Source organism: Labeo rohita, chromosome 19, assembly GCF_022985175.1.
Source record: "Labeo rohita strain BAU-BD-2019 chromosome 19, IGBB_LRoh.1.0, whole genome shotgun sequence".
In the NCBI taxonomy this organism is placed as follows: Eukaryota; Metazoa; Chordata; class Actinopteri; order Cypriniformes; family Cyprinidae; genus Labeo; species Labeo rohita.
The window spans coordinates 15,927,301-15,940,767 of record NC_066887.1 but is presented as its reverse complement, the minus strand read 5'-3'; the positions used below and the strand labels follow the sequence as shown (position 1 = coordinate 15,940,767).

At 35.4% G+C, this 13,467-nt stretch overlaps 1 protein-coding gene across 3 annotated transcripts in view; it reads left to right on the top strand.

Moving 5' to 3' along the window:
- The window catches only part of col16a1 (collagen, type XVI, alpha 1), a 92,167-nt gene extending 81,153 nt beyond the window's left edge, over window positions 1–11,014 (top strand). For all 3 annotated transcript variants that reach the window (XM_051136949.1, XM_051136950.1, XM_051136948.1), the window contains 15 exons: window positions 155–226; window positions 332–385; window positions 492–536; window positions 749–793; window positions 1,205–1,258; window positions 1,807–1,860; window positions 3,970–4,020; window positions 4,109–4,198; window positions 4,281–4,316; window positions 4,690–4,734; window positions 6,649–6,846; window positions 8,293–8,356; window positions 8,594–8,770; window positions 8,863–8,940; window positions 9,031–11,014. In XM_051136949.1, the coding sequence (XP_050992906.1) occupies window positions 155–226; window positions 332–385; window positions 492–536; window positions 749–793; window positions 1,205–1,258; window positions 1,807–1,860; window positions 3,970–4,020; window positions 4,109–4,198; window positions 4,281–4,316; window positions 4,690–4,734; window positions 6,649–6,846; window positions 8,293–8,356; window positions 8,594–8,770; window positions 8,863–8,940; window positions 9,031–9,227 (1,260 nt within the window). In that variant the 3' untranslated portion in view covers window positions 9,228–11,014. The remainder of the gene's footprint in view (window positions 1–154; window positions 227–331; window positions 386–491; window positions 537–748; window positions 794–1,204; window positions 1,259–1,806; window positions 1,861–3,969; window positions 4,021–4,108; window positions 4,199–4,280; window positions 4,317–4,689; window positions 4,735–6,648; window positions 6,847–8,292; window positions 8,357–8,593; window positions 8,771–8,862; window positions 8,941–9,030) is intronic.
- The last annotated feature ends 2,453 nt before the right edge of the window (window positions 11,015–13,467 follow it).

Sequence of the window (13,467 nt, the reverse complement as noted above, 5' to 3'; positions counted from 1 at the left end):
TATGAGCAATGACATTTCATAAAGGACTCATCATTTGCATTCGTATGTGTTATCACTTATGGTCACTTTGACAAACAAGCGCTCTGACATACAAAGCATAGTCATAAAATGCTTCTCTATCATGCATTCACACTTACTTTATCTACTCCCTTAGGGTAGTGCTGGAGTTCAGGGTCAACAGGGACCCACAGGTCCCCCAGGATCACCCGGTTCCCCAGGCATGCCTGTAAGTCTCAGAATCCTCTGGATAGACACATTTATAGCCTGTCTAGTCTCTGTACACAGTTAAAACTTTCACAAACTAATCATTTTTATGCATTTTCTCTTAAAGGGACCACCCGGGATGGAAGGACTTGATGGCAAAGATGGAAAACCAGGTTTAAGGGTCAGAAAAGAAAATAAATTCATATATTCTAACCACATGTATTATATTATTGGAAAAACTAATTCTAATTACTGTTTCTAACTGTTTTATTCTCACAATTACACAGGGTGAACCAGGAGTACCTGGTCCTGCTGGACCCAGAGGAATCCCGGTATTAACCGTGCCATATTTTCTTTCTTCGTTTTCACTTTCCAAGTTCTTTGTAGATTTTATCAATGACACATGAATACCAAAATCAACAGATGGAACAAAGACTGAAACAAAGAACAAAGTCAACTTTAATTAGGCATCTCCAAGGAGGAGCTTGACTTGACTTTCCTCTGATTGGAAAAGGCTTACTTGTATAACTGCTTCTCGTTCCAGGGTTTCAAGGGCATCAAAGGACACACAGGTCTCCCAGGAATGAAAGTACGAGCCTTTTCTTTGAGTTTCATAGCCTTTTCATTATTTCTATTTGAAATGTGTAGTGCATAAATGAATAAAAAATGACTGTTTCCATTGATCCTGTCTTTAAAGCCGATGCCTGTAATGTTTTTGATGTTCAAATACTTTCTCTTAATGAGCAAAGACAACTGCAAAAGTGTAAATATTGCATTTTCACATTGTTCTGTACGTCTGAATGACCGCGCATGCCAACTTTGAGCTCGCTCTCACTCTGTAAGCTTGAAACAAGACAATTTCTATCCCAAACAATTGGAAAACTTTTTGGAAGCAGTCATTATTTTTGCAAATCCATTTGGTGCAGAAATAACACACCACAGCTTTTTACATATCTCTTTGTCTACATCACCTGTCTCTCTTTTTCATTGTTTTCTGTAGGGAGATAGAGGACCTCAGGGACCTGCTGGAACAGCGGGAAGGCCTGGTCTAGAGGTAAGCTGTCTTCTATTAGATATATTGCATTGCACCTTTAAATAGGCTATAAATTTCTCTACAAATGCTCCATAGATTTCAGATAATGAAACAATGCTCTGAAAATAAGTTTCGGCATACTTAGACCAGTAACATACTTCATGCAAGTAAGCAAAAACAGATGCAAATGCTTGGCTGACGTATCGCAAGCGTGTGATCCCGTTGTACATACCTCATGTGTGTTGTCATGTTACTGTGGCAGTTACAAACCTCAATACTTAAGGAACAGAGAGAGTTAGTGTTTTTTTCTGCCAAGCCATTTCACTGTTCTATTTAAACAGAGAGGATGAAGAGATATACTTATGGTTATAATATATAATATATTCAGAAATATTTTCTTTGAATGGTTACTCCATTAATTAGAAGATAGTTAACATTTACATCCATAATATAACATTATACATCCCTTGCAGCAATGCTGAAAATGCAACTCATACTTGCATTGTGATAGAAAATGTGATCTGACATACACGTCTTGATAAGTAAAAACTTTTTTACTTACGTTTCAGGGTGATCCAGGTCCTCCTGGACCACAAGGACCACCTGGAGCTCCAGGACATATGGTAAGTATTTAAAATATCTTATAATCTTCACTTGTCTTTAGTTTGTACATATACCGTTCAGCAGTTTGAGGTTGGTAATATTTATTTGTTTTGGTTTTGTTTGCATTAATTTGATTAAGAGTACAGTAAAACAGCAATAGTGAGGAAAACGTATTGCAATTTAAAGTAACCATATAATATTTGAATACATTTTGAAATGTTACATACAGTTGAAGTCAAAAATTTACATACACCTAGCAGAATCTGCTAAATGTTAATTATTTTACCAAAATAAGAGGAATCATACAAAATGCATATTAGTTTTTTATTAGGACTGACATGAATAAGAAAAGAGAAGTAAAGAGAAGAATAAGAGAAAATAATAGTTGAATTTATAAAAATGACCCTGTTCAAAAGTTTACATACGCTTGATTTTTAATACTGTGTTGTTACCTGAATGATCCACAGCTGTGTTTTTTGTTTAGTGATAGTTGTTCATGAGTCCCTTGTTTGTCCTGAACAGTTAAACTGTCTGCTGTTGTTCAAAAAAGTCCTTCAAGGCCCACAAATTCTTTAGTTTTTCAGCATTTTTGTGTATTTGAACCCTTTCCAACAATGACTGTATGATTTTGAGATCTTTTCACACTGAGGACAACTGAGGGACTTATTGGTCAATATTACAGACGGTTCAAATGCAAGGAAACACAATGCATTAAGAGCTGGGGTAAAAACTTCTTGAATTTGAAGATCAGGTAATTTAATTTATTTTGTCTTCTGGGAAACAGTATCTTCTGTAGCTTATGAAGGGTAGTACTAAATGAAAAAAATATGACATTTAGGCTAAATAAGAAAAATCTTCATACTGTTTAAAAGTTTACACCTCTAGGTCTTAATGCATTGTTTTTCAATCTGAAGCATCAGTGAGCATTTGAACCTTCTGTAATAGTTGCATATGAGTCCCTCAGTTGCTAGTGTGAAAAGATGGATTTCAAAATCATACAGTCATTGTTGGAAAGGGTTCAAAAACACTAAAATCTAAGGAAAATCTAAAGAATTTGTGGGATCTGAAGGATTTTTCTGAAGAACAGCGGGCAGTTTAAAAGAGAAGTCCACTTCCAGAACAACAATGTTGTTCCAGTCTTTCTTTCTTCAGTCGTAAAGAAATTAGAAGTTTTTTTGAGGAAGAAACCCTACTGTCTTGAGCCAGAATACACAGTGTTCAGGGAGAGCAAGACAAAAAGACAAAAATTGTATTGTTTTTATGAAAATAACCGATCGTTTTGCTAGATAAGACCCTTCTTCCTCGGCTGGGATCGTTTACAACCACATTTGGGATCATTTGAAGCCGCATTTAAACTGCATTTTGGAAGTTCAAACTCGGGGCACAATATCAGTCCATTAAATGGAGAAAAATCCTGAAATGTTTCCCTCAAAAACACAATTTCTTTACAACTGAATAAAGAAAGACTTGAACATCGTGGATGACAAGAGGGTGAGTAAAAATTCTGTAAATTGATGTTCTGGAAGTGAACTTCTTTAACTGTTCAGGACAAACAAGGTACTCATGAACAACTATCTCTAAACAAACAAATAAGAAAACAGCTGTGGGTCATTCAGGTAATAACAGTATTAAAAATTGTGTGTAAAAAGTGTATGCAAACTTTTGAACCGGGTAATTTTTTAGAAATTCAACTATTATTTTCTCTTGTGGACTATATGTAAACATCTTTTATGTGAACTTTTAATGTGACAGGCCAGTACTAAATAAAAACATAACATGAATTTTGTATGATCCCTCTAATTTTGGTCAAAAATTTAACATTTTGCAGATTCTGCAAGGTGTATGTAAACTTTTGACTTCAACTATATTTCTGTGATGGCAAAGCTAAATTTTCCATTATTCCAGTCTTCAATGTCACATGATCCTTCAGAAATCATTTTAATATGCTGATTTGGTGCTCAAGAAACAATTATTGTTATTATCAATGTTAAAAAAAAAACACTTTTTCAGGATAGAATAGAATAGAAAAGCAAGACATTTTACTGACCTCAATTTTTTGAATGGTAGATAATAGATAAACCCCTTGTGATAAAATGTGATAAACTAACACTTCCACTGGAAATTTCTAGGGTGCTGCTGGGTCTTCAGGGCAACCGGGACCAGTTGGGCCACCTGGAGTGGTGAGCAAAAGTCTTCTAAAACAGATAATACGTCATTCATTTTTTTAATTGTTTGAATGTTTTACTATGTCTTCTTGTTCTATACCAGGGCATTAAGGGAGAAAAGGGTGAGGCTGGAGAAAGAGGACAATCTGGATTACCTGGCCCACCAGGGCTTCCAGGACATCCAGGGCTGATGGTCAGTACCTAAACTTAATTGGTTTACCCTACCTGTAGCATTGTTATTCTTTTAAACCTTTTTTGTCACTTTTTTTCTATAGGGTGAACCAGGAAGTGATGGAGGGGCAGGTAAAGATGTAAGTATCTCTTTTTATTTGCTTCACTATACAAACTTTGTAAGCACAAATACACATCATTAATTAATGAAGTCTCCACCATGAGCCAAAACACTGCCTCTGCCTTGCAACCAAAATTACTTGAACATGCACAGATATATATATAATCAATTACAGTGGATTTTTAAATAGGTGTTTGTATGACACAGCGTTCAGATTATTTATGGGTCAATCAGAATTCTAGAAACCAGAATTTTGGCTTATTTGCACATTCATATAAAAATAAATTCTGATTGATATAGGTATGTTTTTGTGCAAACAGACCAGATGATTATTACTGCAAAACTTGTACTGTTTGTCCCAGTTTCACTCCAATAATTATTTGTAACCACAGGGAGCCCCAGGCCTGCCAGGAGAACCTGGTCCACAGGGACAGAAGGTAAGATGCATCATTTTCACATCTGTGTTATAATGTCTTTGCACCACTGAACGCTGACATCTTTTCACATGCATTTGGATACATCTTATTCAGGCATAAGAGAGAGTTTTCCCTCCCATCGATGCATGCTCAACACATTTGTTCAATGAAGTTGTCAGGTGGCTCCATCTGCAATCACAAGAGCATGTTATCTAACCTCACTTTGCCTTCACTCTTTGTTTTTTCCTCCCTCATCTGCCACAGTTGGTTGTTTGAACACCACTCTCAGCTTACATAGTGACACCATTATGCTCCGTAATAAAGCCATAGAGGAGTCGCTATCTGTCACTGTGACAGGACAGCATTGTCAGGCTTTTGAAGTTTAGGCGTGAATGAGATGAGAGCAGTGCTTTTCCCTCGACCCATTAGCAGAAGCCCTTAAATGTGTAAACAAGTGACTTGCTCTATATAGACTGCTACATGTACAACATTAGTGTTGGGAATTCTTTTTGAAACTGTGAAGTATTAAAACTATTCTACCTTACAAGCTGTAAGCAGAAAGTAGCTAACTACACTTAAGATATTTAGAGGGCAGTGTCTTTTTAAAAATGTTACTGTTAGAAATAATTAACATTTGAACCAATACAATTAGCCAACACCATAATTTATAGAACTAAACTGAAAACATAATAACGAACAGCATCAATTATCTTAATATATGTCAGAGTCATGTGCAGAGTAAGAAATCAATATTTGTTTGTTTTAGGCCATTTCCTAAATGAGCCATGAATTTCGGTGGAAAAAAGCTTGCTCAGCTGCAGTGTTGTTGTTAACAAAAATGACTTTTTAAAAGTATCTTGATTAATTGAAGTAAAACCAAAACAAAATAAAATATTAATATTAGATGGAACAAATGATTGTAGGAAATGCTGCCTTGGCAAATAAATAAAAAATATATATATATTTATTTTTATATTAAATATATGTAAATATAAGTGTAAAAAAGTAATAAAAATTAAAATAAAAAATAAAGTTATATATATATATATATATATATATATATATTTTAAATGAATAATAAATAAAGCAAATTAAAAACTAATAAAAATGACAACAATAAAAAAAATTTTGAAAGTTAAACCAAACTTAAAATGAAAAATGATAAAATATACAAAAACTAATTCAAAATATTAATAAATAATATAATATTATACAGCCAATACAGTGTATATATATATATATATATATATATATATATATATATATTGTTTTTATTTTTTGCATAATTTGTGCATTATTATTTATAGGCCACTTCATAAATCCAGCCAAAATTGCGTCTAACTAAAGTAATATTAATAAATAATATAAAATATTTTACCTTTGTGAGGAATCAACAGCATATGTACTTTGAGTAAATGCAAATAAAAATGAGGGTGTGAGGGAACAGAAGTATATATTATACTGTCACATCCACATTTTGTCCACTTAAAATTATTTTGAAAATACATATATTTAATGTTTTCACAGCAGGGACAAGCTATAATACAAGCCATTAAAGCTATCACTCGCCCATTTGCAGTCTACCCTGAATAAGCAGTATTGATTAATCAATAGCTAATTTACAAAAATAGTTATACAAACGTTCATAACCAGCAGCGGGCTTTTCAGGAAGTAGAAAATTACAACTGAATGCAAACCAGAATGAAATTATAAGCCACCACTGTAGCATTCGCTGTATTCACACATTACCCTTATCATTTAGAAAGTAGGTGGAATGGACCTTGAAGTTTTTATGTTGTGCACTGTATAGTGCTGAGCATGAGTTTCTATATAAAGCCTATGCGGTGCTATTACAGGGATCATTGAGTAGCCCATGGTCGTTGTCCTAGAATCACCTGCGTGGTAAATCACAGCTGCTCCTTTGATCCTGTCCAGGGCGAAGCAGGAGTTGCAGGGCAAAGGGGACCCCCGGGAGAGCGCGGACGTCCTGGCCCACCAGGAGGAGGCTTTGGTTTTAGCTCTAAAGGACCAGAAGGGATCATAGGACCAGCTGGACCCCGTGGCGAGAGGGGAAGCCCGGGTTCACCTGGACAAGCAGGTGCCCCCGGACCACCAGGAATCCCAGGGAATGATGTAAGGCTTTTTTTTAAGGATGGCACATGGCCAGAAAAACTCTGACTGAGTTAATTAACTGACAGAAACAGTCTACTTTAAGAATCAATGTTTGATTATTATTTTCCTTATCCACCTTATTTTTAACGTGAGAGCAGACACAGCTGCTTGTAACTTGGATGTGTGAGGCTTCCAGTGTTATTTGCTTAGTTATTTTTAGCGATACAAAACAGCTTGTCATGCTGCTTGGTTTTGCAGACTGGTATTTCTTTTCATGTATTGTAATTATGAACAGACTTGTTTGTAGTGCAAATAGTTTTAGCATTTACTGCACTTCATTTTTCAAGTTATGTGTCCATAGCTGTTAATGAACATATGGAATCTTGTTTCCCCCACTGAATAAAAAATAAATTGTGTGATATGCACTTGTGAGTTATAAAGTCAGAATTGCAAGATATAAACTTGCAATTCTGACTTTTTTTTTTTTTCAAAATAGCATGATATAAACTTGCAATTGTGAGTTACAAAGTGAGAATTGTGAGATATAAACTCGCAATTGTTTTTTTTTCTCAAAATTGACTGATATAAACTCGCAATTGCAAGAAATAAAGTTATAATTGTGAGATATAAACTTGCAATTGTTTTTTTTTTTCTCAAAATTAAGTGATATAAACTCGCAATTGCAAGTTATAAAGTCAGAATTGCAAGATATAAACTCACAATTGCACAAAATAAAGTTAGAATTGCTATATAGAATTTCAAAATGGTGTGATATTAACTCGCAGTTGCCATAAATAAAATCAGAATTTTGAGATATAAACTGTCAATTCTGACTTTTTCAGAATTGCTTGATATAAACTCGGAATTGGGAGAAATTAAGTCAGAATTGCACAATATAAACTCACAATATATATAATATATATTAATATAAACTGTCAATTCTGACTTTTTCAGAATTGCATGCTAGAAGTTCACAGTTGCATGAAATAAAGTCAGAATCGCGATAAACTGTCAAGTCTTTTTTAGAATTTTCAGACAAATGCGAGGTATAATGTGAAAATTGCAAGATAAAACTTGCAATTCTTTTTTTTTTTTTTTTTTTTTCAAAATTGAGTGATTACAAGCAAGATTTGCAGGATTGCAAGATATAAACTCGCAATTGCGAGAAATAAAGTCATATTTGTGAGTTTACTTAAACTCGCATTTGTCTGAAAATTCTGAAAAAAACAAATTATTGCAAGTTTGTATCTGGCAAATTGTGACTGTTTTTCTCAGAATTGAGAGTTTGTGGCAGAAACAGGCTTTCGTAATTTGTAGTCTTTTTTAAGTCTTTAAGTCCTTCTCACAAAAAAACATAAGCAAGGTGGACAAGATAACAGCCCTAAAATTACAAAATATATCTTGTTTTGGAGAACAATAGATATGCAGCATAGTGTTTTAACTTTGCATCGTATCTGCTTTTTCTAGGCTGTCGTAAACTATGATGACTTAAGGTCCTTCATCAGGCAGCAGGTCATAAAGATCTTTGACGGTGAGAGAATTTTTTGGTAACCAAACACATCTGGAAGCTTAAAAATGCACTGAAACTTTTTCTAGATGGCTTATTTCTTATTTTTTACTTAATGCAATTTCTCGCCTAGTCCTTCACAAGAGATATTGGTTTCTTTTTGACACTTTAATATGTATTAAAACTATATTCTGAATTAAATACTAAAAGTTAAAATACATGTTACAAGTCAAAAAAACCTCAGTAAATTTGTTCCTGCAGAGCGTATGGGCTACTACATGTCCAGAATGCAGATGCCTGTGGAGATGGTTTCGTCCCCTGGCCGACCAGGACCCCCAGGGAAAGATGGAAATCCAGGCATGCCGGGTCCCCCAGGGATACCGGGCCGCCCTGGACAGATTGGCCGTGAAGGAAGGCAGGGACCCATGGGTCCACCCGGTAAGAGGAACTAATGTGCTAACGTTTCCTACAGCAATCCAATGTTAAATTTGCCCAGTCTTCCACATGGATGCTTTCACATGTGTCCCCAGGTACCCCTGGCGTAAAGGGAGAGAAAGGAGATAAGGGTGTAGGAGAAATGGGAGACTCTGGCCCTCCGGGTGCTCCAGGTCTGACTCCAAGTTTTCAAAGCAGTAGAAGTTATTTTGCCAACTTTGTCATGTTTATTCCACTGTAATTTTTTTCTGATTCCTTCTCAGGTGTTCCTGGTCCTCCTGGTTATGGTAAGATGGGACCACCAGGTCCTTCTGGTCAGCAGGGCATCCCCGGTGTTCCTGGACCTCCAGGACCATCTGGACAGAAGGGCAAGGATGGACGCTGTCACCCGTCAGACTGTATGAGTATGCCTGTGGAGTACAATCCCAAGGGCCCATCTTCCAAAGGTCCCATGTACTAGAAAATGGTTTAAGAGAAGTGAAAGATGGAGGATGGTACCCATTGATTGACATTCTCACAGTTACCTACCTGTACCTGCTAAGGCTTCTGAGAAGATCCAAGGAGAACCAAAGGATTAATGTCATTTCCTTTCCACATGATGCTCTGCCAAAACACTGGTTCACCACCAATGGGGACATTTAGAAGTTATCATCTGCTGATGAACCAGTGAAGAAAGGCTAACACCACTACAATCGGTGCGACATCCCAAACTTGAGTGCCTTAACCCCTGAATACTGTCCCATAATTCCATCATTTTTGAGCTTGTGTTTTACAATCATAGTAAATTGAAGACTTACAGATCCCTGGACGTATAAAGTGTTGACAGTCATTATTGATGCCCAGATTTATTCAGCATTCAACATTTCTTTACCAGCCCACATAAAAGATATTGGCTTCCGTTTTACATTTCACACCAGTCTTCAAGGTCCTTTATTAAGTATTAAAGTGATATTCTGTGTTAAATACAAGTTAAAATCATCCATGACATGTTGTTGATTAATGCAGGACTCATACCTCAGTTTGTGTAAAAAATGTTGACAGTTTTGCACTTATAATGTGATTCTATGGGGCAAGCGTTCAATATTATTTTCAAAATGTTTCTTTTTAGCAAAATGAGGTATGAATCAAAATGATTTTCTGCCAAAAATGCCACAGATGTTGTTTCAAGGGCTTGTTTTGAATTTGTAATATTTTTAACAATATCTTTGTGAGGGGGTCGTTTTGGCAGCTGCTAATTTTGCTATTTAACTCCTTTAGCAAAGACAATGTGGCATAAATATCCATCTGTTTCCAGTGAATAATTCCTTTCACAGTGTGAGCCGTTTAATATTAGATAGATTGAGGTTATCAGTAGACATAGATACAGTTACCTAATTATGTTAATTATTCAGAAATGAACTTCCCCAAGGGCTTGTGTTGTACATATTCATGTTTATATGTAATGGCTTTTTGTACTTTTTTCAATCGACATCAGCATGGCAGCCCTTTTTGTGGTCGTCTCAGATATTTTGGAATCATTTTATAAGCTCTAAACAAATGGATGTTTTGTAAAGGTAGGTTTTATATGCAATTTTGGGTTTTTAAAGCAATTTTGTGACGTATCACGGAACGGAAAGAGATTTTATTTTTATAAGAGTTTTTCAGTGACACCTATCTCTCGATGAGCTCTGTGATGCCATCTCCTCCTCCACCACCACTCTGGACTCTTAAACTTGAATTTACTTTGATATACTGTACCACTTGCAGCTGAACCATCATGTGCTTCTAGAACACTCTAATCTCAAATATGCTTTGCTAGTCGGCCCTAAACATCCGAAGCCAACCTTCACAGTTCAGTCATCTCTAAAGCAAACAGCATCTCACTGATTCTCTGCTGCGTCAGCCAGTCTGATGCTTTTACACTCTGCACTTTATCCTCTCATTGTCACTCCCTCGGTCTGTGTGTGTGTGAGAGTTTGTGTGAAGATAGCGAGAAAGACTCTGTATCTATATTGGGAGGATAGCTAAAAAAAAAGTTTTTTAGCAGAGCCATTTACAGTTCTCAAATTATGCAGTTTTCGTGAAGTGAACGTTACGAGCATGCCGATTTCAGATTGGCCTTTCAACCTTTTATTCATCCAAGCTTTAAAAAAAATCTCCCCCATCATCATGCATCTCATCATAGTGCTATTTGTAAGTAAAGTCATCTGTGTGCAAATTTTTTCTTTGAAGAAACCTAAGAGAAGCAATAAAAGTTTTGAAAGCAGAGTTCTCCATGGACTCGTTCACTTGTCAGTCCCTAAACAACATATCTATATATCTTCTGAATGTAACCATAGCAACAGTTTTGTATTCACGAAGGATGACTGAAATGTGTTGAAATACTTAGTATTGAGCCCAAGGGTATAGAGTTTCCAGTTCAATTTTCAACACTTTGTAAATAACAGCATATATGATGGTGAGGGTGTGATTTTGGAAATAGAAATAAGATATTGAAAAGAGACGACAATGTTGTGACCATAGTGTTCAGAATATGAATCTGAGGTGTTGGGTGAGAAACATTAGTTGTGTCCTAAACGACTTATTGTATCCACCTAATTCTTCAATGTGGAAGTAAAAAAAAAAAAAAACAATTTGTTGAGTCAACTTAAAATAATTTGTAACCTGGCTGCCTTAATATTTTAGGTTCAGTCAGCTCAAAAAAGTTTATTCAACTTAAAATGTTAAATTATACTAAGTGACAACTTAGATATTTGAGTTAAATCAACTTAAAATTTTAAGGCAGCTGGGTTACTTCATCTGTTAAGTTCAGCAAACATAAATATCTAAGTTGTTACTTAGTACAACTTAACATTTCAAGTTGACTAAACTTATTTTAGTTGACTGAACTTAAAATTTTAAGGCAGCAGGGTAACATTATTTTAAGCTGACTCAACAAATTTTTTTTTTTTTTTTTTTACAGTGTATAGGGAAATAATGAGAAGTATAACAACGTGCAGTAAATGGTAAGAGTGTTTGCACTACAAACCAGTGTGCTCATAACTAACATAATATGTTAAAATAATATGTGACCCTGGACCACAAAACCAGTCATAAGCATCAGTTTTTTGAAGTCCAAAAATCTAGAATCTAAGGGTCCAAAAAACAAAAAAGTTGTCCAAATTAAGTTCTTGGCATATTAGTAATCAACAATTAAGTTTTGATATATTCGCATAGGAAATTTACAAAATATCTTCATGGAACATGATCTTTACTTAATATCCTAATGATTTTTGACATAAAAGAAAAATTGATCATTTTGACCCATACAATGTATTTTTGGCTATTACTACAAATATACCCATGCTACCTAAGACTGGTTTTGTGGTCCAGGGTCACATATGGTAAGACACACCAATGTGCAATATCAAGCAGCAAAACAAGCTGTTTTGCTAAAAATAGCTGGACGAAAATGAGACAGGAAGCCACACCAATAAAATTTACAGGATAAATAAGGTGGATATATGCACGTTTTTTAAACTGGGCATCCCCAGAAGGTAATAATAAATACTAGGGGGTGTGTAGACTGAAACTAAATAAATGTGATTACAAAAAAAAAAAAAAAATTGGGTTACATATTAGTTTGGGGACCAGTTCTTTCTAATAACTATCTATTGACTACAACTTTTGCCTCAATAAACTCATAATTTTCTGCTAATTAATAGTATGGTAGTTGCAAATTTCATGATGTTTGCATATAAATGTTTCTTAGTGTGTGGACACATCCACCCTACAATGATAAAAATCCGTTTTAATCCTCAAAAAAACAAAACATTCTCAGTTATCAAGCCGTTTTTAATTGCTGAGCGACATACTGCTCAGGCCCCGCCCACAATCGCTGATGGACTGTCCCTTATTTGCATATTTCTGCCTCAGCCAGTTCTCCGCCATTTTCTCCGCGCTCGAGCAGCTGTACCAACACTTAAGCAAGTAGGTGTTTTGTAGTTGGATGTAAAATTGAAAGTAAGCATTTTCTCCCAACATTTGAGACACTGAGGATGCAATGGATTAGTTCTGTTTTTGATGGTATTGTGCCACCAAACACACCTTTTTACTCCAGACTGGTTTCTGAATGAGGGACAAAGTTAAAACTCAAGGATGTATCAGTACCCACTGTTCGTGATTCAACTGCACCTCCTGAAAAAATAACACAAGATGTAAGTCTCACACTTTATATCTTTTTTTATGTTTATTTGCAAATCGCCTTTTCTTTTCCAAGGAAGAGAGGGGTGTGGTGACATAGCAACTCTACTGTTGCTATGTCCGACAAACAATGCGGCTCTCACACGACACATCATGTTCTCATGCGGTAAAAAATACATTGTGGAGCAAAGAGGAAACTGACAACACACGGATAGACAAGACAGAGTAGGTTACTTCTAGTATGAAACAAGGTCTCAGCTTTAAGAAATTTAAACAATAAATCAATACATACAATTTTTCAAGTTTATGTCCACCGAAGTTAATGTACTCTCCTGTCTAATTTGTTTGTCGTACAAAATGGCGGATTCGGCATTGTAATTGGTCAGATCGCCTGTCAATCAAGCTGTTTGCGAAGGGTCAATTACTCAACTTTATTCAAGACAAATCGACGTCCATAAAGACAATAACAATACATAATTACAATTACAATAAATTACAATTACTAGAGGCATCCGCAATAATCAAAAGGTGAACGTTTA